Raw genomic sequence first — 23,441 nt, forward strand, 5'->3', positions numbered from 1 at the left:
TGATTTTTATCTATATTGTCTGCATCATCTGAACTGTTAAACATTTGGAGAGGATTTTAATCAAAATAAACTTATAGGAATGATTTGAGATGAAATTTAAAAAATATTTTTTTTAAAAACTGACGCAAGTGGTTGAAGCACAGCAAGGCTTTATTTTGTAACAGTTAATAAAATCAGAAATAAAACTGGCTAAATCTCAAAAACAGAGATTTCACACCAGGAAAGAGCCAGTGTCCTTCCAGAGCTCCCTGGATGCTTCCGGAGAGGGAACACTGAGCCGTTTCCGCCGCCATTGCGGGTTTCAGAGAGAAGATCAGCCGTAGCTGCCGCTATCCATCGATGCTGTGCAGAAAGCATACACAAAAGGAAGACAAATTTAACATTTTCACGAGTATCAGATTTCGGAAACACAACTAAAAACACGTCATATTGATTTTCCTTCTCGCCGTGCAGCCGTTTTCACTGACTGGCTCCGACCTACACTCTCAGTGAAGAGGTCGTAGCTAGCGCGGTGCTAACTGCCTAGCTAGCTAGCTTTACGGCTAGAATTTCAGGACTCCGGAGAAGCTCAAGAAATCACCATGGCTCAAATCCTGCCTATCCGCTTCCAGGAGCACCTGCAGGTATGCGAAGAAATGCTACAGCTTCACAATTCCCAGCGTTTTCATTACTTGTCTGTTTCTCTGTATAATAACCGTTTGACAGTTTGCTAGACGCTAACGTCAATACCCGCAGCAAATGAATGACCTCCCCTCCCCCTTTTAGCCAACTGGTATCTTCATTCATCAGTCTAATGCTTGTGAACTCGAGTTAAAACGCTTATCTCTACCAGAAGCATTTCTGTTTAAAATGAAGAATGTTAAACAATTCTTCATTTTTTTCGGTGATGGTATCCGTACGTGTAGCTTAATTAGTTGAGCTGCTAGCTTTTGCGTTAGCGCCTAAACCGTTAGTTAGCGGATCATATGGGATGTTGAGAGTGATTTAATTTTAACGGCGCTGGAGTATTTAAGTTACCGTTCACATTGTGAACACATTGTACTTAGAAAAGCTGTCATAAATACGTTTGTAACACGTTGTTACAGTCACAATGGCCTTCGGATGAAGAGAAGCGGGTTATTAAAGCCCGATCAGCTGCAGTTTGACAGGACCTATTGCCATATAACGTCATACACAGAGCGTTGTGTCACGACTAGCGATTTGCATTGCACGTTTTATCTAAATGACGTTTCTGACTAAATGTAATGCCCTCAATTTGTCGTGTGAGGCAAAATAGCGACTCCATCAATGAGGCATCCGATTTTTCCCACCCATTTAGATTTCCCTAAAGCCCCGTAGACATGACTGCAGTACTATTCAATCACTTCCCAGCTTCTGGTTCTGCTGGATTACTGAATTTGCATAGGAACTCCGACTGTGAATGTGACTGTGATTATATTTTTCTCGTATATCTAACTATAAATTTTGTTTGGTTTTTTAAAACCGCTTATTTATGTAATTTTCCTGATTATTACAATCCTATATATGGTACATAATGTTCTCTATTTAACTTTAATGTCACATTTTCCGGTGGCATGGCAGAGGTTTAAGAAAATTTGCCACTCCTAGATGTGCAAACCTTATGCTAAAAGTTCAAAATTAGATTTTTAGATGAGGAACAACTAATGAGGATTAAATCCCTTTTATTCGCTTTGCACTCTAAGCAATAACTCAAAACATATATTGTTTAAAAATGCCTAAAACTGATGGTTGTGTGACCCTCAACTCAAAACTTTGAATGTATAGCATAGTGATTACCAAATTTGAGGCTTAACCCAAGAATAAATGTAACATCAAAATGTCTGCCATCATTGAGCAGCCTTAATCTATAACCTTATAAAATGTTGTTTTTTTTCCGTCAAATTTCATTTTAATGTTTAAGTAAAGCTTTTGAAAAGTTACCAGTGACTTATCTCCAATTATTTATTTTAAAATATAGCTTTATGTAAAATAAAATAATACTTTTTGAAAGACAAAACAGATATGAGCACAAAATCCACATTACATTTCATCAATATTATTGTGGTTGGCAGATGACTTGTGTTCATAATTAACAAAGTTATTCATTATTTATTTCTTGCACACATTGAGTACTGTGAGTATTTATCAAGTATCCAGGTTTTCAGAATCCCTGGTATGGTATCTAATGAACGTAATTGGGAAATTCTAACTTGAACGGCTTTGACTGGTGATCAGAATAAAAAAAAACTACATCAACAAACAAGGTCTTTATTCCATCTATGGGCATTGGGGAACACTTAACTGCATTTTCAGCTCTTTCCTCAATGTACTTGATTTACTGAAATGAATTACTTCAACAGCTTGTCAACAAGTTGAGCATGAACCTGCCAATTACTGACCAATTTGGGTCAGGTTTGTTGCAGCTGGAGGGATAGAGTTAGGAGCTGTTGCTTTAATGCACTTCACTCTGAGTTTATTCAAAATTAGACAGAAACATGCGCTTTGATGCATCAATGGGGTCATCTTGTAATTAGTGCTGAACCCATCAGGCTTTTCCTGGCTGATACCACTTTCTGATATTTTCTAAGGACTGTTCTATGTGGAATAAAAATGTGCTGCATGTTGCCCCGAATACAACAAAGAAGGATATAATAACAAGGTTGTCATTTATTTATTAAAGCAGATGTCCCTAACATTTATGTTTTTCTGTTGTTATGGTTTTTACTCAAACTTGTTCAGATGTTGGAAAACAGTTTTGCTAAATTTACTGTCTTGGAAAAAAAAAAAATCAGTATTTGATTTGATGATCTCTGGCAGATTGAGTTGTCCGTCTGTACTTGTAGTCTCTTATTTCCTTGATGAATTCTAAGCCATTAGTGCTAGGAAGGAACCAGCATTTCTCCTTCCTGGGTTGCTTGTACATTATATGTAAGGTATTTATTTTCTTTTAATATTTAGTTTTTAAGCATTTTTTAATTTCATTTAGTTATCATAATATAAATAATGTCCATAATGTGGGTATTGCAACTCATGGGTAATCTTTTACATCTCTTGCTCTAGAAATGTAAAAGACTGTGTTGGTTGTGCTGCTTAAACAGTTTTCATGTTTCTGTGACAGCTCCAGAACTTGGGGATCAACCCAGCCAACATTGGCTTCAGCACTCTCACCATGGAGTCTGACAAGTTCATCTGCGTGAGGGAGAAAGTGGGTGAGCAGGCCCAGGTTGTCATCATTGACATGGCCGATCCTAACAACCCCATCCGCCGGCCCATCTCTGCTGACAGCGCCATCATGAACCCTGCCAGCAAAGTTATCGCACTTAAAGGTAAGCGATCGCTTGAATCCGTGTCGTATGGTTAGGACGTAGAGAGTGTGTTAGTTTTTTTTTTTTTGTTTGTTTTGTTTTGTTTTTAACATTGTCCAAAAAAGTAAAAGTTAACAGTTAAGATTTGGCCGGTCAAATTTCTTGCCATTTTCTTGTCTAAGTCATGGGATCATTTGTGTAAATTAACTTTGTGTTGTCAGTTAAGTAGCTTTCACATTCTGCTTTTCATTTTGATGTTCATAAGTAGATCATTTCCATCTTGTTTGTCAACAACTGCAGTGTAGTGTTACCAATTCAAATGTGAAGTACTATTAGGAAAAGTAGCAGTAGAAATAGTAAAATGTCATGCTGTCATAAATGCTTTGTCTGTTTTGCTTGTTTTTGCTCTTTTTTTCATTTCTTACTGCTCTCTTATGTTTGCAGACGGTGAGTTGAATTTTACATATCCCGAGTTGTCAAAGTGTTCCTGTATGCACTGTCTTAAAATGTTTGCACTTTGCTGATTGTAATTGAATCAAGTGCTTGAGATAAGAAAATAAACCCTGCAGAAGCAGAGATTACTAAAATGGCTTTAAATTTGCCATCTTTTTTTTTTTGTAATGTGTGTTTGTACATTTCATACTATATATAAACATATATTTTAGTCTACATCTTATTTTCCACAACATACTGTACAGCATATTTTTAAGTCTTCTGTTTTGTACAGTATGTAAATACACATTTTAGGGTTTATTTAAACCTTTTAAAGACTGCAAAATATTTTTGCCTGCATGTAATTTTGAGTTTGTTTATTTGATGTGTGATAGAAATCTTTGAGTAACTGCATCTGGGCTGGTGTTGAACATGTTAAAGCTGATTTACAGATAGGAAAACACCTTTAATTCTCCGCATCAAAACAAGCTGTAGCTTTCAGTAAAATTGCTCCTGTTATCAATCAAATATAAAAAATACTCAGCGATATAGTATAATCATGTCCTTGCTTCTGTGATTTTTTTTTTTCTTCTTTCCGATAGTAATTTTTCCTCTAGGTTATGAAAATTACTACTATGGTTCCACCACTATTACAGGGTCTACACTAGTACTGTGATTTTTGTATGATTTCACCCACTTACTGATGTTTGAGGCTCTGCAGTCTCACTAATCAGTTCTTCCTGTCAGCTAAAGAATATTTTACAAAAGAGTTTCTGCAGTTCAGCCTTAATTAGGGATGGGTGAAATGAACTTAAATATTTTTCTTGATTTTATTATTGCAAATTTAAAATTGGTATCTTTTTTGGAGTAGATTATAAACCAGAAACACTCACAATGCTCTTAATAGTAAAACTGCCTCTATTTTCCCCCACATTAGATTGTTTAAGTGATTTGATGGGGTTATTATTGCTTTCTTTTTGTTAAACAACATGTTAACAATTTGACCTGCGTTTAACGCTGCTTCAGCTAGTTTTACAGACAGAATTGACAAAAGTCGTTCTGCTTTTTCACAGCAGCACTTTGCTTCGAACATCATAAAATTCATTGACCAGTGTTTCAGCAGCTCTCAAATGTTTTTGATAGAACTATGAACAGAACAGGTGAGATGATTCAGGCAAAATGGGAGCTGAACCAGGCGCTCTGTGATGATGAGCTTTATTGTACAGGAGGAAAATATGAAGATTAAAAGAAAACATTGATTCATTAGAGCGACAAAATATTGTTGCCAAGCTGGGTGTTCCTGGCTTGCCAAGCTGGGAACACCAAAACTTGGCATTGATGTTAAAAGAATGTACCAGCACTGCTCATTCGGAGCTAGGCTGATGGTTAAATTTGAATAGATTGATAATATCAATACTTCATTATCCATTTTGGATTACTTATTTAGGATAGCCACTGCCAATAACTGATATTTGGTCCACATAGCTCAATAAATAGACACTTTCCTCCAACAAGATTGAACTGGAGGAAATAAAAATGGGTTTGAGTGCATCTGTCCAGCATCCTCCTCGTTATCACATCTGTTTGTCTTTGTGCTTCTTCCTAATCTGCATTCACACCCAGCCTAAATGAATCCACTCTATGTTCCTAAATAAATCTTAAATGCTGTTGAAGCTCTAACATGCCCAAAGGTTCATTCTTCTGGGTGATGATAGCGGTTAAAAATTTGACACGAAGTCTTCAGTTTAACTTCCAAAGGCCAGCATGTTTATTTCTGGAGACAGCATTTTATAAAATATACCTGGCTTTGCATTAAAAGGCAAGAGAGAAAAAATATACACTTAAACAATGTGTCTGCCACAATATCAACAAAGCATTACAGTTACATTAGTACACACTGGGTACAAATTATGGAGCAGAAAATTATATTTTGACTATTAAAATCTGCAAGACACGCCAATCGAAGCATTGTATTATATTTATTTTGAGGCTGAAACTTTTAAAGAACAATCATCTGAAAAACTTATCTTATTACTTGTGATGAATCCAAGTACATCATAAACAAAAGGATCCATGTGGCCTGTAACATACGTCCTCATTTTACAACCCAGTTTTGCCGTTATGGTAATGTAGCTCCATATTTCAGCTGTGTTGTCGTCCCTCTTATAGAGTTCCTACGTTGCAAAGTGGCAAAAAAAATACAACATGGGACTGCATTTAAGAGCAGAACCTCCTTTTTAGCAGAGCCGTTAATTGCGACTTTAACAAATAAATTTGACATTAAGAGGTTGTGGCATCTAGCGTGATTGAATGCAGATCCATATTAGTGGTTGCCTTTGTTTTGGCCTTTTTGTTTTACTGCTGTTTCTGGCTATTTTTTATTTAATGGTTTTTGTAAGTCAAGTCCCTGATTTCCAACACTTATCCAGCAGCTGGAGTAGGTATGCCTCAATGGTAGGTTTAATCCAAAAGTTTGCTTTGGCTTGTTCGTTGTCGTACCTTTAGTCATAACCCTTATTTGAAGTAAATATTTGAAATGGTGCCGGATAATCACGGCATTCATTTCTGTCACCTTTTCTCTCGATGTTTTCAGCTGCAAAGACCCTGCAGATCTTTAACATTGAGATGAAAAGCAAGATGAAGGCTCACACCATGACGGACGACGTGACTTTCTGGAAGTGGATCTCTCTCAACACCGTTGCCCTGGTCACAGACAACGCCGTGTACCACTGGAGCATGGAAGGCGATTCTCAACCAATCAAAGTGTTTGACCGTCACTCGAGCCTGGCAGGCTGCCAGATCATCAACTACCGTACTGATGCCAAACAGAAGTGGTTGCTCCTCATTGGTATCTCAGCTCAGGTAGAATCACTAGAAGAGCACTTTAATAATAAATGAGTCTAAAAGTGACAGTGAGATATATTGTTTTCTTTTCCTTTCTCCTTCAGCAAAACCGTGTTGTTGGTGCCATGCAGTTGTACTCTGTGGACAGGAAGGTCTCCCAGCCTATTGAAGGCCATGCTGCTGGCTTTGCACAATTTAAGATGGAGGGCAACACCGAAGAATCAACTCTGTTCTGCTTTGCTGTGCGGGGACAAGCAGGAGGAAAAGTATGATTTAGCAACGCCGTGAAGCCTCTCACTCACGGCTGCATAGATTAAGAGATCCCAGCTGACTTCATCCAGATTCCAATTTAAATGTACTTAATGGAAAACCTGAAGCTTAACACAAACCCACATTGGCTGACTTTGTCTTCTTTTGCCTTATTGTCTTTTTGACTTCCAGCTTCATATTATTGAAGTTGGAACCCCGCCAAGTGGAAACCAACCATTCCCCAAAAAAGCCGTGGATGTTTTCTTTCCTCCGGAAGCCCAGAATGACTTCCCTGTTGCTATGCAGGTACAATGATTCCATATGTTGTTGACCATTAGAATGCAGTTTTGTTCAGTTTATTTATAAATCACCAATTCATAACAAATGTTAACATAAGGAAATGATTTGGTTTCAATTTTTGCAGTTCTTTTCAGTCCAAATAAAATTTTGGGCTACCATATAATGCTAATTATAAAGGAAATCCAGACAGTGCCTGAGCAAACCTGTGAAATTAAAGAAGTCAGGATTTGTTGAGAATAGTAGGACTCTGATTGGCTACCGTTTCCCAGTCATAGTTCTTTTGGATCACCATAGAAATGAACCATTTCAGTCTACCTCTGGGAGTCTGCCTACCAGCTGGTGGTTGCTAGCGCTACCTGAACTTTCACATTTAGATGCTAGCTGCATGTCTGACCCCTTTCTCTCTTTTTCTGCACGTCTAGATCAGCTCCAAACAAGATGTCGTTTTTCTCATCACAAAGTATGGCTACATCCACCTGTATGATCTGGAGACCGGAACTTGCATCTACATGAACCGGATCAGCGGGGAGACCATTTTCGTCACTGCTCCACATGAGCCCACTGCTGGGATCATTGGAGTTAACAGGAAAGGACAGGTACATTTTCAGCTGATAAACTTGATTTATTTATATCTGTTTATCAAATCGGTACTAGAGGTCAAACGTTAAAACTAACTCCAAATTATAGATGTTAATTAAACACCTAACAATTCATTTTTAAACTGGCTCTTGTCTCACGCTCGACAGGCATGCTTGAACTACACTCTTGTGTGTGTGTGTAGGTGTGTGTGTGTGTTATTCCTGACATTTGTTGGTGATTCATTTTCCCTGTGGTATGTTAGCTCACTGCCTATCAGCTTGGGTCCTTGGGTGCGACCTTGATTGAATAAATCTGCGTGAAAATATCTCGCTGCAGCAGCATTTTTACTTTTGGGCAGCATGTGACAGCCACAGCAGGGAGGTAAAGCTTGGCTAGGCAAGCTGCACAACCTAATCCCGTTGTTTGTCTTGGCTCGCACCTGCAGGTCCTACACGCACTGCTCAGAGTGTTGCACATGGCTACAGTAACAGATATTTTAGCACTGTGCATAAAGACAAGGACATATTTTAAATTTGAGTTTAAGTTATGTTGATTTTTTTTTTTTTGTTTCTTTCAAAAAATAATGTAATCCAGTAATTAAATCAAAATCAATTCAGTACTTACGTGCAACATTGCTTTACTACAGTTGTTTGTTTTTGTTTGTTTCTTTATTTTTTTTTAGAACATTTTTAGTTTTTTTTTTCTTTTTTAGTATTTTATGGTTTGATATTTTTGAATGTAAGCAAATCACACACATTCTTTTACATCAAATGTAAAAAAGATCAAGCGGTATAAAAACCTTTGATGATGTGTGTCTTTGTTTCATCAGATATGGTGCGTTAATGATTTTCTTTTCTTCCCCAGGTGCTTTCGGTGTGTGTGGAGGAGGAAAACATAATTCCCTACATCACCAACGTGCTCCAGAACCCAGACCTGGCTCTACGCATGGCTGTACGCAACAACCTTGCTGGTGCTGAGGAACTATTCGCTCGCAAGTTTAACACCCTGTTTGCTGCAGGAAATTACTCAGAAGCAGCCAAGGTGGCGGCTAATGCTCCTAAGGTACTTCTGCATGCCAATGTGCACACACACACACACACGACGACACATAAATGCTCAGTTCACGGTTACATTTCTTATACAAACAAATGAAGAAATTTGTGATCAGAGTTAATACTGTGAAATTCTTTTTGTAGTTTTATATACATTTTTTTATATTTCATGATCAAGATGGATTGTCCATTTTCTGCTTCAGGGCATCCTGCGTACTCCAGATACCATTCGGAGGTTCCAAAGTGTTCCAGCACAACCAGGCCAGACTTCTCCTTTGCTCCAGTACTTTGGCATCCTGCTGGACCAAGGCCAGCTCAATAAGTTTGAGTCTCTGGAGCTCTGCAGGCCTGTTCTTCAGCAGGGCCGCAAGCAGCTACTGGAGAAATGGCTGAAGGAGGATAAGGTAGATGCATTTCCTTACCAACAGTCAAGCTGTAATTAAAGCCTCTTGAAAAGTCAATTGTCTCCAGGTGATTTTCTCACTGTATGTTGTTTGAGGATGCGTCTGTCACTGTCAGCCAAGTTCCCTTTTTTGGATTATTGAACTGTAAAATCCAAATTTCAGTTTTCTTTTTCTTTTGATGTAATAACTCTAGGTCTCACATTTTGTGTGATTTTGTTGTTAATTTGCTTTGTGTTTGTTTCCAGCTGGAATGTTCTGAGGAGCTCGGAGACCTGGTGAAATCTGTTGATCCCACTCTGGCCCTCAGTGTGTATCTCAGAGCAAACGTCCCCAATAAAGTCATTCAGTGCTTTGCAGAGACTGGACAGTTTCAGAAGATTGTTCTTTATGCCAAGAAGGTGTGTGATGGAGAATGTTTATGTATTTTATGTTTGTTGGTGACCCAGGGAAACATACTGAGGAGTTTGGATTTGAGCTTGGCTTAACTAATATTCAGATAAAGGAATTTGAGTTTATTAAACCAAAGGAATAATCTGTGGGTCCTGCAGGTGGGCTACACACCAGACTGGATCTTCTTGTTAAGGAACGTTATGCGGATCAGTCCAGAGCAAGGTCTCCAGTTCTCCCAGATGCTGGTTCAGGATGAGGAACCTCTTGCTGATATTACACAGGTACTACATATGTGTCAGCTGTTAATCAGTACAGTTATGTTACTTATTTTACATTTTTAAAAAAACATTTACCAACATGATTAAACATGTACATGATTGTGTTTCTCCAGATTGTTGACGTATTTATGGAGTACAACCTGATCCAGCAGTGCACCTCATTCTTACTAGATGCTCTAAAAAACAACAGACCCATGGAAGGACCACTGCAGACACGTTTACTGGAAATGAACTTGGTTCATGCCCCACAGGTAGATGCAAATAACCAGATGTTTGATTCAGAGTTGCCAATGATTGTGGTTTAATAATTAGAAGTAATGGTTGAGGGGTTCTAATCTCAGAATCAAATACTGACGTAGTGAACAACAATGGGTGTTAGTAATGTAAAATCAGTGATTGCCCTCCAAGCCCTGAGATACAAAGTGCCACAAGCACTCAAAATGGTAGCAGGAACCAACATGTTTAAAGCGTTTAATGACAATTTATTTTTCATGTGTCATATCCTTTAGGTGGCAGACGCCATCCTTGGCAATCAGATGTTCACCCACTATGACCGCGCCCATGTGGCACAGCTGTGTGAGAAGGCTGGCCTCCTGCAGAGGGCGCTGGAGCATTACACAGACCTGTATGACATAAAGCGAGCCGTGGTGCACACACACCTTCTCAACCCAGAGGTATCAAACTGAAATAAACTCCTAAAATTACAATTAAAACACCTGACTGACTGATGAGGAGTTTAGCCAGGTTGCCAGGAGTGTAGTTGTATCTGCTGCATGTTTTCTGATTGTTTCTGCAGTGGTTGGTGAATTTCTTCGGCTCCCTCTCAGTGGAGGACTCCTTGGAGTGTCTGAGAGCCATGCTGTCAGCCAACATCCGCCAGAACCTGCAGATCTGTGTGCAGGTGGCTTCAAAGTACCATGAACAGCTGAGTACTCAGTCCCTCACTGAGCTGTTTGAGTCATTCAAGAGCTTTGAAGGTGAGTTGAAAATATGTTTCAAACTTAGATGTAAGGTGGAGGTTGGTTGGTTGCTGTTCCAAAAGTTGTTTTATCTTTCCAAAGTGTTTGTGAAAACATGTCGTTTTTTCCCCCGTCTTTTTTTACAGGATTGTTCTACTTCCTGGGTTCTATCGTGAACTTTAGTCAAGATCCAGAGGTCCACTTCAAATATATTCAAGCCGCCTGCAAAACCGGCCAGATTAAAGAGGTGGAGAGAATCTGTCGAGAGAGTAACTGCTACGACCCGGAGCGGGTGAAGAACTTCCTGAAGGTTAGAAATGAGCAGTGTAGAACTTTTACCTTACAGTAAAGTTTTTTTTATTCCATATTTGATCAAAATACAAGTTTTTATGGCCCAATAATGCTTGTATTTTTTTGCTCAACAGGAGGCTAAACTTACTGACCAGCTTCCTTTAATCATTGTATGTGACCGCTTTGATTTTGTCCATGACCTGGTCCTCTATCTGTATCGCAACAGCCTTCAGAAATACATCGAGATCTACGTTCAGAAGGTACTTTTTCCTCTCTTACAGGCAGCTGTTCTAATGTCATTGTGGTTGTGCTTTTCTTATTTTTGCATAAACACGATGATTTCTTGATTATTTGCTCCAGGTGAACCCAAGTCGTCTGCCGGTGGTCATCGGAGGTTTATTGGACGTGGACTGTGCTGAGGATGTGATTAAGAACCTGATCATGGTGGTTAGGGGGCAGTTTTCCACAGATGAACTTGTTGCTGAAGTAGAGAAAAGAAATCGGTAAGAATGAAACTACCTCCGACGTGAAACCTGTTATCACACATATCTGTTATATGATGTACCTCAGAGTGTTGTTATCTTGTCCCTAAATCAGTGTTTTATTCTCTCTGCAGTCTGAAGTTGCTGCTGCCCTGGTTGGAGGCTCGTATCCATGAAGGCTGCGAGGAACCTGCTACCCACAATGCTTTGGCTAAGATCTACATCGACAGCAACAACAACCCTGAGCGCTTTCTAAGGGAGAACCCTTTCTACGACAGCCGTGTTGTGGGCAAATATTGCGAGAAAAGAGACCCCCACCTGGCCTGCGTGGCTTACGAGAGAGGACAGTGTGACCAGGAACTCATTCATGTGAGCTCCAAATAAGAAGCCGTTATGGAATAAGTTTAATTCCTTGCAGCCGAAATCATTGGGCAGGGGCATAAATGTGGAATACTTTCATGTTTCCATGATTTATTTCTACTGTTTATGTTCCAGGTGTGCAATGAAAACTCGCTGTTCAAGAGTCTGTCCCGCTACCTTGTACGACGCAAGAACCCTGAGCTGTGGGCGAGTGTCCTCCTGGAGACCAACAACTACAGAAGACCCCTTATTGACCAGGTCTGACCAGCTTGTGTCTCTAATACCAAAGCTAGTACAAGCTAATATATAAATTCAATAATCTGCAACCTTCAATTGTGATACAGTTCAGGATAAGCAGTCTAAATTCAGAAATACCATCACAGCCTTTGTATTTTAGCAACTATAGGTTTAACAACGCATCTATTAAACCCCTACAAAACAGGATCTAAGTTCAAAAGAAAGTGAGAAAATGAAATTGTTAGAATATTTTCTAATATTTTGGTTTCCACTCAAATGTTTTAAAATTTCAAACTGCGGTTTTAAACAATCTTTAATCTGTGAAGAATAACTTAGTCTGTGTATGCAAATCTATATATTTTGACTGTCATGCTTTTCTCAATCTAAAGTGCTGCTAAAGCCAGAAGAGCATTGAAACTGTCATTTAAGTGTTTTATTCAAAATAATAAATGATTTCAGATGTGATTGATCTAAGCAGGTTAGATTTTTTTCTTAAGATTAATTATAGACTCATGATGGTCAGGCTCATTAAAAGAAAGAAACTTTGAAAAACACTTTTGGTTAAAGTCCAGTAGGAAGCTCTGAAATATTAACTTTAGCACCTTTAGCTTCCCTTCATGGAACTTCATAAAACGGCTCCCTTAACCACCTTCTGGAAAAAATGAAGTAACGTTATCTGCTCTGTTTGAGTTTCGACTAATAGCCAATAGTGTTTCAGCTCTGTGCATAACAAGCGTAACCAAAGGGAGGCACACTTTTGATTTCTATATTAACACAAACAACTGACTGAGCAAATTATCTTCAGCCGTTGAGGATAACGCGAGCTGTTCCTCTCCTGTAGGTGGTCCAGACAGCATTGTCAGAGACTCAGGATCCAGAGGAAGTATCCGTCACGGTGAAGGCTTTCATGACGGCCGACCTCCCCAATGAACTCATTGAGCTGCTGGAAAAGATTGTGCTGGACAATTCTGTCTTCAGTGAGCACAGGTGATGCATCGGCCACCTCCTGAAACCCGAACAAACCCCAGTCCTCTGAGAAAATAAACTGTGACATTTATGTCATTTATAACCTGTTAAATGTGTTGCTCTTTGCAGAAACCTGCAAAACCTGCTCATTCTGACGGCCATTAAAGCTGACCGAACTCGTGTTATGGAGTACATTAATCGCCTTGACAACTACGATGCCCCAGACATAGCAAATATTGCCATCAGTAACGAGCTGTTTGAGGAGGCCTTCGCAATTTTCAGGAAGTTTGACGTCAACACCTCTGCTGTTCAGGTGAGGGCCATGTGCTTCACTGTTATGTGCTTCCAATCTACTTCTGGTTTTGTTTTCTGTCTTATTTTAATTCTAGTCTTCACAGTAATAACCTTATTTTAAGCTTTTTCTTTGGTTTTCTGCCTTTGTAGGTTTTGATTGAGCACATTGGAAACTTAGACAGGGCTTATGAATTTGCTGAGCGTTGCAATGAGCCTCCAGTGTGGAGTCAGCTGGCCAAGGCCCAATTGCAGAAGGGAATGGTCAAGGAAGCCATCGACTCCTACATCAAGGCTGACGACCCGTCTGCTTACATGGAGGTGGGACAGGCTGCAGCCCAAAGTGGTGAGACCGCCTCTACCTGGTCATCTCTTATTGTCAAACCTTTTCCCTATTTTATTTTGAAGTTCCTGATGTTTGGTAAAATATAATCGATGGTTGTGTGCAGGAAACTGGGAGGATCTGGTAAAGTTCTTGCAGATGGCTCGTAAAAAGGCTCGGGAGTCGTATGTTGAGACGGAGCTTATCTTCGCTTTGGCCAAAACCAATCGTCTGGCAGAGCTGGAAGAGTTCATCAACGGTCCCAACAACGCTCACATTCAGCAAGTAGGTCCTGGGAGCTCACTCACGTCTGGAAGCAGCTCAAGGCGTCCGTTCTGGGTTAACCTCCTGTTTCTTTTTGTTAAGGTGGGCGATCGTTGTTATGACGACAAGATGTACGAAGCGGCCAAGCTGCTTTACAACAACGTCTCCAACTTTGGCCGTCTGGCCTCCACGCTGGTGCATTTGGGAGAATACCAGGCAGCCGTAGATGGAGCACGCAAAGCCAACAGCACCCGCACCTGGAAGGAGGTGATGAAGCCGATTCATTTTATCATTTGGTTTTGCAATATCATATTTATTGGCTTACATGTGTGAAGTGAATTTTTCTGCTCCTCCAGGTGTGTTTTGCCTGTGTAGATGGGAAGGAGTTCCGTCTTGCCCAGATGTGCGGTCTGCACATCGTCGTCCATGCCGACGAGCTGGAGGAACTAATCAACTACTACCAGGTATTGTTTCAGTCAAATACGAAAAAAAGATTTTATACTTTGAATTTCGGTTTGATTTCCGAAAGTAGGCATGAATTAATTTCACAGAAATTACCGTGGCCTTTTCATTGGACAAAACATATCTGCTATGAGAGCAAATGGCTAAAATCTATTTTTTAGTGTCAACGCGAGTCCTTGCTTCGTGTCCTTCAGTCCCTCTGTGTCTCCTGCAGGACCGCGGTTACTTTGAGGAGCTGATCACCATGCTTGAAGCCGCTCTGGGTCTGGAACGCGCCCACATGGGAATGTTCACAGAGCTGGCCATCCTCTATTCCAAGTTTAAGCCACAGAAAATGAGGGAGCACCTGGAGCTCTTCTGGTCCCGCGTCAACATTCCTAAAGTAGGTGGTGGATTCTTTATCAGTCACTCAGCAGTAAAGCGATTCATTTTAAGCAAATATGCATAGAGTGGGAAATCAAAGCAATTCTACTGATTTCAAATGTGAGCTAATGGAAGGACATTTGTGTGTGTTTCAGGTTCTCAGGGCAGCTGAGCAGGCCCACCTCTGGGCTGAGCTGGTGTTCCTCTATGACAAGTATGAGGAATATGACAACGCCATCATCACCATGATGACCCATCCAGCTGACGCCTGGAAGGAGGGCCAGTTCAAAGACATTGTCACCAAGGTAATGAGGAGAAAAAGAATCAGTGGCAACAACAGAGCACAAACAAAATACTACTGTTGTGTTTTTGTTGAGGAAAACAGATCTCTGATGAGCTGAGCGTCTGCGTCTCATTCCAGGTGGCGAATGTAGAGCTGTACTACAAAGCCATCCAGTTTTATCTGGAGTTCAAGCCGTTGTTACTGAACGACCTGCTCATCGTGCTCTCTCCCCGGTTGGACCACACCCGGGCCGTGAACTTCTTCAGCAAGGTGAATTTAGCCCAGAATAAAGTCAAATCATCGGACTGATGGCAGCTGAGGATCATTTGAAATGTTGTGCATCGAGGTGCTCACTAACTTCATTATATATCTGATTCTGTGTCCAGATGAAGCAGCTGCCTCTCGTTAAAACGTACCTGCGGTCGGTCCAGAATCACAACAACAAGGCAGTAAATGAGGCCCTCAACAACCTCTTCATTAATGAGGAAGACTACGCGGTATGGCGCGATCTGTTTCATTGTTTATCATTTTCTGTGCTGCAAGTTTCAACTTTTGAAATGTCTTGATATTTAATTAAGGACAAAAAAGTTGACTTTTCTTTTGTCATATAACAGACTTGGACTTTATGAAATGGTTTGATTTTAAACTTTACCCCCCCCCCATCTTGTGTTTTTATCTTTCAGGCTTTGCGAGCATCCATCGACGCGTATGATAACTTCGACAACATCTCACTGGCTCAGAGCCTGGAGAAGCACGAACTGATCGAATTCAGGAGGATTGCAGCTTACCTTTTCAAGGGCAACAACCGCTGGAAGCAGAGCGTCGAGCTCTGCAAGAAGGACAAGCTCTACAAGGTGCGGCACCGTCTCACCGTTTGTGCCTGAAATACAAAATGCCAGATGTGCTCCCTTCCCTTCCCTTCCCTTCCCTACGTAAATCCGAATTACAGATGTGGCTTTGTGATCTCCTCGCAGGACGCCATGCAGTATGCATCAGAATCCAAAGACACGGAGCTGGCCGAGGAGCTTCTGGCCTGGTTCCTAAACGAAGACAAAAAGGAGTGTTTCGCCGCCTGCCTGTTCACCTGCTACGACCTGCTGCGGCCAGACGTGGTGCTGGAAACCGCCTGGCGACACAACATCATGGACTTCTCCATGCCATACTTCATCCAGGTCATGAGGGAGTATCTCTCTAAGGTGGGTTGGCTGGTATGAGCGGTCTCGCACTGAGATCTGGCTAGAAACATAGAAAAGCAGAAAACGATGAGTTTTCAAAACTTGCACCATTCCTTCCTTCCGATGAAGACCAGCAATCCAAAAAGTGTTTGCGAATTCTGTTTGTCAGTAACGTTTTCTCTCCAGTCCTTCAACATTAGCAGCTCTGTTTGTCCTCGCTCCTCTTCCTCTGCTGCTGTCATTGTTCCGTCATTGATGTTGCATTTTGTTTTTCCATCCATTTGAGCTGCTTTTCCATACAAATGTTTGTCAGAGGAGATTCAGAACTACTTCATAGCTCTGTTGCAAGTCAGAAATACAAGCTGTTGTCTTCATAACAAGTAGCAGACTTAAGGGAAGAATTTCTGAAATACTTTCAGCCAAAGTGTCTTAGTTGTAAGATTCTTTTTTAACAGTTTATGATTAAGACTAATTTTGTAGCAGTTTTTTCAATAGGATAATCTATCTGCACCCCCCTGCAGTTACTCCATCCAGTTTTGCATTTGCCTAAAATGCAAAGTGAGCAATTTCTGCACCATAAAAATCTCAAGTCTGCATTTGTATCAAAAGTGGCGTTAATTACCCACATCGCTCAGAGGATTTGTGGGGTTCCCTTAGCGACGAGCCTTCTGTTTGATCTTTTTCTCTTCTGTCAATTTCTGTTTTGGAGAGACTCCCGTTTGTTATTTTTCCTCCTTAAGTTGCCTCTCTGAATTTCCTTTCCAGGTTGATGCGATAAAGGACAAGGTGAAAATCGAATCCATTTTCTAATCATTCTTTTTGACCCCCCTCTCCTCCCTCTGCCATGTCCAGTAGTCTTTAGTTTGCGGGAGCAAAATTAGCAGAAACTGCATGCCCCCTCCTCCTTTCATGTCACTCTGCCGCTTCTGACTGTAATCTCCACTAGACAACCCACCCAACCCACTGTGCTCCGGAGTGGGGCTCTTCACCAACATCTAAGGCTCTGTTTGGAAAGCTGCTGAGTTGGTTGCTCAGACTTTTCTAATTCAAATAAAATGAGAATGCTTCCTGGTTGTTAAAAAAAGATTAAAATCCAAGAAAAAGAGAAATCTTTTTAGTCATCTATTCCATTGGTATACAATGTGCTTGACCAACACAAGCCTCCTTTCCCCTCTTTACCCCAACATAAGAATCTGGGTGCGCTTTTTCTTGAGTTGAGACATGAGGTCAGGCTGGAGGCAGCACAAGACTTGAACCTACGCCGGAGGTTCACCCTCAAGCTAAACAACCCTAAAACATACAGCTAGAGCTGCATTTTAATGGTTAAGACTGAAATATATTGATGATTTTAAACTGGTCAGGGGGTATGTAGGTTTGTGCAAGGCTCTCTAAATAATACACCAAGTATTGGTATTTACTCGTTAGATGTTAGAAAGACAGCTTTATGCTGACTGTTGACATTTTATAACACATTTAATTGGTAATCTCAACATCAAACCAATTCGATTTAATTATTTTATTAGTTGCCAGTCTGCGTAGCCTATCAGAAGAACCAGAATTTTGCTTACTGCCGGAATTTCGAGGAGACCCGGAGGCTCCCCAGAATTCTGTGATATTTTGTAGTTTTTTTTTTTTTTTTTCTACCACATTTAATTTGTGTTTCTGTGAGCTCAGATGTGCAGCCACACATGGAGACAGCTTTCCAAACAGATTCTTAGTGTGTAGAGTTCCTCTCTGGTGGGATCCCTGTCCTGCTGTTGTCAGGTCCTCTCATTCAGAGTTACAGATGGATTCGCTGACTTGTTAACCCCACTCGGCTGCAGTCTACCGTTAACATCCTAAATTAGTTCATCATAACTTCAAACAGCTCTTTTTTTTTTTTTTTTTTTTTTTTTTTTCAAAATTTGTTCACTTTAAAGGTTATTTCTTGCTTGTGTCCAGCTGTTTGGCTTGGATGCAGCTAATATGTCTATATAGGATTTAGTCTGCAGCTAAGTTGAAGCCTAATTTCCGTATTGGAGCAGCCACAAAGCGTATTTTTCCAGAGATTTGTTTTCTTTTACTACGTGGACTGCCTAATTTCTCTGTGCTAATAAACAGATTTTAACGTAAAATCCAAAATAAGTGGATTAAAAGCACCAAAAAAAAAGTGTGCAGCATGTGTACAGTAAGTCTCTTCAAATGACAGTTTAAATGTATGATGGCAAGAAAACATGTAATTTGAGTGTGTTGGTTGGGGAAAGAAAAGCAGAACAAGCATGCCCCCCCCTCCCCCCTCCTTCTGCCTCCACCTCTGTAGCCGTCAGCAGCACTCAGACCAGGCTAAAAGATGTCGCCGCTGGCTGTTCCTGCTTCTGGAAACCTTGAACTGGCTGAACAGTCATCCCCTCTATCCTCTCCGCCCCTCCCCCCTTCGCCCTCTTTCACTCTCCTCTCGCTGTAGTTTGCTCTCCCTCTTGTCTTTCTTATGCACCCTCAACGAAGAACAGAACTAAACTGCTGCTTCAGCATGTTTCTCAACCCTTCTCCTGTCAGATGAAACTGCAGCCTGTATTTTCTCAGCATAGTCCGCTTAACCAGATTGGCCGTAGTTGTCTGTGTCGCCGTATGTAGAGAACTGAACCCAAACGCGTTGGAAGAGGCTCCCTGGGGCAGCGTGGTTCTCGTTTTCTTTTGTCTTTTCCCTGCTCGTCTGTTTCTGAACTGTGAAGGAAATACTTTAGGCGAAAGAAATGAATCGGGTGGCCTAAGCAAATTGTTTAAATCAACTTCTCATAGCTGTTTTTAATTTTTTGTTGTTGCTTTGTTTTTTTTTTTTACATTGACTTTGTTTTAAAAGATATCAAGTGTTTTTATATTACAGAATAAGTCAATAACCTTATTATTGATTGGAGTTTGGATTGACTTTTCATTTTATAGTCAATAGAATATTTCAGCAGAAAATGGGGGGGTGTTCTGTTTCCCTTAATCAAATGTGATAAGGAGTTGGTTCTCTACATACTCATACATGTTCTGGGTGGCTGGATGGTGGGACCATTATTACCCAGTAGCTCTTTGTCTTTGTCTTTCCTCCTAACTCCCTAACTGTTACCATGGATAGGTGAACGTCCATCTGATAGACGCCTGTAGCCAAGCTCGATTAGAGTAGCCGGTAGCTGTTTAACTCTAGTTAATCCTCATGCCTTATGGAGGGTCTCCAACACATTATTTATTTATTTAAATCTGGACTGTATTGATCTTCGCCTGTCAGGAATGGTCCCATCCGTCAGCCAGTGAAATAACCCCGAGGTCAGTTTTTTTTTTGTTTTGTTTTTGTTTTTGTTTTTTTTTTTACAAACGTGGCGTCTCTGCCTGTGCTCTTCAGGAGCTGATCGCTGACTCTTCAGCTGAAGTCTGACTCGGTACTGTTTTCCTACAGGTGGACAAACTTGAAGCCTCTGAGTCTCTGAGGAAACAAGAGGAGCAGGCCACGGAATCTCAACCCATTGTTTACGGTAATAACAGAGAAGCACTTTAACTGAGGTAGAGTCTCCAGATTCAGGTGCTGCATCCTTCAAAGGCTGCGTTTAAGGGCCAATTTTGTCACATCAGTGCACCGAAGGCTGTTCCCTCGTTCTGTTTATGGCGGAGATTTTAGTTCTTTTAAAAATGTAAGAACAAAGTGGAAGCTAGAGTGGAAGAGGAGTAATGGTGCACCAATTGCAATTTTCTGGCCGATCAGCGATCTTTATAAAGCCTGACTTGCCGAGCTCAGTTTTTTACCAGGCTGTGTTCAGTGTCGTCACGGTAGCTAGGCGTCATTACATGCACCAAGAACAGGCACAGGAATAAATCTGAAGGCAACACAGTCCAGCTTCACAGCCGATCACTTCCATCATTGGCAGTTGGTGAGCGACCCGACCTGTGTCTGCCAGGTCGGCCGAGTCAGCCTGGTGCAGCCTCTGACTTTGGACAGACCCACTGTGAAGTCATAACTCTGACAACAGATTCAGAGTTCCTTTGCAGTCAAGGACAGTGTCGAAAAGTGAGGAGTGTGATTGAGGTGTTTTCCATGTCTGAATTAGGATGGTCTTTTATCTATCCAGTTGTCTAACTGTTCATTTGTTCATCTGGCCAACGATCCATTCACCCATTCGTCTTTTTGTCCTCAATTTGTGTGTCAGTCCATTTCTATCTTTGCTTTTATTGTTTTGTTGTCTTATGGCTGACATCCGTCTATCCAAAGCCTCTCGGGCTGTAACTGCCTATTTTCATGGTTTGCAGGCACACCGCAGCTGATGCTAACAGCAGGGCCCAACATGGCCGTGCCTCCTCAGCAGGCGTATGGCTACGGCTACACGGGGGCACCAGCCTACGGCCAGCCGCCACAGCCCAACTTTGGTTACGGCATGTGAACGCCTGACCTCCCACCCAACACAGTCCGACGTCCCATCTGTCCTCCTTTTTGTTCCTCACCAGCTTCCCATGGTCTTCTACTCACTGCAAGGGCCACAAGCAAGCAACAGCCCACTGTTGTTTCGAGTATTAGTATTTTTTTTCCCTTATTTTTTTTTTTTTCTTAGATCATCCTGTTACAGGAGAAAATATTCTACAGCACTGAAGGACATTAATTTGTATTGTTTGAAAGTTGTTGGACCACCTGTTTTTTCACATTCCATATTTATAACAGCTTATTTACACGTTTTGTTTTCATGTTTTGTCTCGTTTTTCTTTTGGTTTGTGAAGAAGTGGACTTGCTAAAGCTCAGCATTGAACCTTTGAAGTAGGTGGAGGAGCATCGGATTTTGCACTCATGAAGAAATTAATGTAGACAAGCTCTGACTTTTGATGTACTGAACATGTGAACAGCCTCCATTGTCTTGTCTGTAAATGCATTTCATTATTGTATATTCTGAGGAGAAAAAAGGTTACATATAATATTAAATATTGCCATTTCAATGGCTATAGCTAGCAACACTAAGTAATGATAGTATATTCTGCACAGGCGTGTAGCTTTATGGAGTTTTAAATGCATACAGACGTATGTCACTGTGTGACTGAGGGTATGTTAGTGTGTGTGTGTGTGTGTGTGTGTGTCTGACCCGAGGGTCTGACCAATAATTTTAAGTCTCCTCCCAGCCTGAACAGGCCTGTTCACTCCATCCTCTTAGATGTTGGCTCTTCTTTGGCTCCATATATTGAGGTGACCTCTTGTGCCGTGTACAGTGCTTGTGTGAGACTGTGTCTGTGTATGTGGAAGGACGAGACCAAGACTACCAAACCCCAGGGTCCCTAACTGTGCTGTGTGTGTGTGTGTGTGTGTGTGTATTTACTCCGAACCTTTAGTAAGGTGACCGCTTACTGAGGTCTGTGTATGCCAGGTGTTGTGCTGTTTTCCCTCGGTCACCGTTACCTTTTTTGTTTTGTTTTTTGTTTTTTTTGCGTGTACAGATGTGAACATGACGAACTGAAAGCTTCTAGCTGGAGACTCTACCTATTTGTCCCCCACCCACTCTTCTCTTTGTTTGTCTTTATGGCGAACAACGAGAGGGAAGTAGGTGGACGGGTGGACCCCGTGGCGTTCTAATGACGGTTTAATGAAGATCCGTAACACTCCTGTAGGTTGTGTGTTTAGATTTAAGATGAAGAAAAAATGGCTCTTTGTCAAGAAGGGTTGTGAGTTGGAGCCTCTTATCACCCTTGATGTACTTAACTTCCTTCCATGCTTTAAGCTGTGTGTGTAAAGTGTCATCCTAACCCTAACATAAGTTTGATTCCTTTCTGTTGTCATGCATAATAGTAGTTAAGGGGATCTGTCATTGATACATGGAAGATTATGATCTAACTGAAAGGGAAGTACTATCCTGAATAAAAATAAAATTAGACTCCAGTTTCCTGTGTGGCATGAAGTAGCAATATGTCAACTTTTCCTGGTAAATGTTACTCTAGAGATGAACAAGATTTTCTCAGCCAAATCCCATTTTTGGATCTTGCTCTCTGTAGATTTCAAATGTTGGTTTCGCAAACAAAGCCAATTGTGGAACCGTTGTTTCAATTCAAGAAGTAAATGTAGCAGAAGAAAGGTACTGCAGCTTATTGAGAAATTCCTTCTTTTTTTTTTTTTGTCAGTTAAGAAATTTGAATAACTAAAATAACCACTAAATGAAAGAATAGCTTCAAGTATTAATGTCCTAGTTATGTCAAAGGCCAAATAAAATGAGTTGAACTGATGTTTCACAGATCTGAGCAACATTGATATCTCTATATTTTAGATCATAAAACATCTAGTAAACAGGTCTGTAGCTGCTGAAGGCATTCAACAGATTAAAATGCGCCAGACAATTTTAAAATTTTAGAGTAACTAATAAATCTTTTTGTGCTTGGAGTAGGCATGCATACTTGTTTGTCAACTGGAATTGCAAAGACGTTACAATGATGAAAAGACTAGGAACCTGGGAGCATTCAGTGCCCAACACCAGCGAGGGGAGGCAGCCTCAGGCTGACGGACACCAGAGCTCCAAACCCGACGAGGAGGCAGATCGGCGAAGAACCGAAGCAGCAGCCATCAATACCTGAGTGGCACAGGGAGGCACGCAGGGTATGGAACGCCCTCAGTACAGCCGCACCACATCCTCACCATACAAGATCAGTGCCGATTAGAAGAAAAGAGGCTTGGTCCCGGACAGTCTGTGAACTCTCCTGAGAGATTTGACTTTGACTTGATACAGAGCAGAGCAATCACAAAGGTGAGAGGTCATAAAAGCATGAGAACTTTAAAGGACATTGTGTAAAAAAAAAAAAAAAAAAAGTCTTTTGAGCTTCATATGTCATGGTATGTTATTCCTTTATTTTATGCATGTTTAAGAAATCCTTGAATTTCCTGTTTCAGCCATTTAGCGAAAGCAGCAGTTGGAAAGTGCCTGGCATTTGGCCTGCTAAAAATCTGTTAAAGTACAAACTGACCCGTTTTTATCGCTGACTGCATCTCAGCAAATTAGAAGATCGACAAAAAATAAAAATAAATGATTCAAAATGTTACATTAATAGATTGAGCTCACACATTGATATAAAGAATTTATTTGTGTTCAGATGAAAAAATGCTTGCCTTCAATTAATGAAAATCACAATATTACATGAGAGGTAAGAAGCTTTTTATTTCAGAAAAGTACATCCC

At 40.8% G+C, this 23,441-nt stretch overlaps 1 protein-coding gene across 2 annotated transcripts; it reads left to right on the forward strand.

The window, feature by feature from the left end:
• Nucleotides 1–335: 335 nt before the first annotated feature.
• Nucleotides 336–22,152, forward strand: LOC122832611 (clathrin heavy chain 1). 2 transcript variants are annotated; one of them, XM_044119525.1, is made up of 33 exons: nucleotides 336–623; nucleotides 3,119–3,326; nucleotides 3,750–3,752; nucleotides 6,331–6,599; nucleotides 6,686–6,847; nucleotides 7,023–7,136; nucleotides 7,553–7,726; nucleotides 8,574–8,771; nucleotides 8,965–9,165; nucleotides 9,411–9,563; nucleotides 9,714–9,836; nucleotides 9,947–10,084; nucleotides 10,343–10,507; nucleotides 10,630–10,810; nucleotides 10,939–11,102; nucleotides 11,218–11,343; nucleotides 11,444–11,586; nucleotides 11,700–11,934; nucleotides 12,061–12,183; nucleotides 13,004–13,149; nucleotides 13,258–13,441; nucleotides 13,573–13,765; nucleotides 13,869–14,026; nucleotides 14,108–14,272; nucleotides 14,362–14,469; nucleotides 14,682–14,849; nucleotides 14,986–15,135; nucleotides 15,252–15,383; nucleotides 15,500–15,610; nucleotides 15,797–15,967; nucleotides 16,088–16,309; nucleotides 19,707–19,782; nucleotides 20,552–22,152. In XM_044119525.1, the coding sequence occupies exons 1-33, from the start codon at nucleotides 582–584 to the stop codon at nucleotides 20,680–20,682; spliced, it is 5,037 nt and encodes a 1,678-aa protein (XP_043975460.1). In that variant the 5' UTR covers nucleotides 336–581; the 3' UTR covers nucleotides 20,683–22,152. The 2 variants fall into 2 exon arrangements, with proteins under 2 accessions (XP_043975460.1, XP_043975462.1); XM_044119527.1 differs by lacking the exon at nucleotides 3,750–3,752.
• Nucleotides 22,153–23,441: the final 1,289 nt, after the last annotated feature.

The sequence above is a fragment of the Gambusia affinis genome, linkage group LG06 (genome assembly GCF_019740435.1).
Source record: "Gambusia affinis linkage group LG06, SWU_Gaff_1.0, whole genome shotgun sequence".
Classification (NCBI taxonomy): domain Eukaryota; kingdom Metazoa; phylum Chordata; class Actinopteri; order Cyprinodontiformes; family Poeciliidae; genus Gambusia; species Gambusia affinis.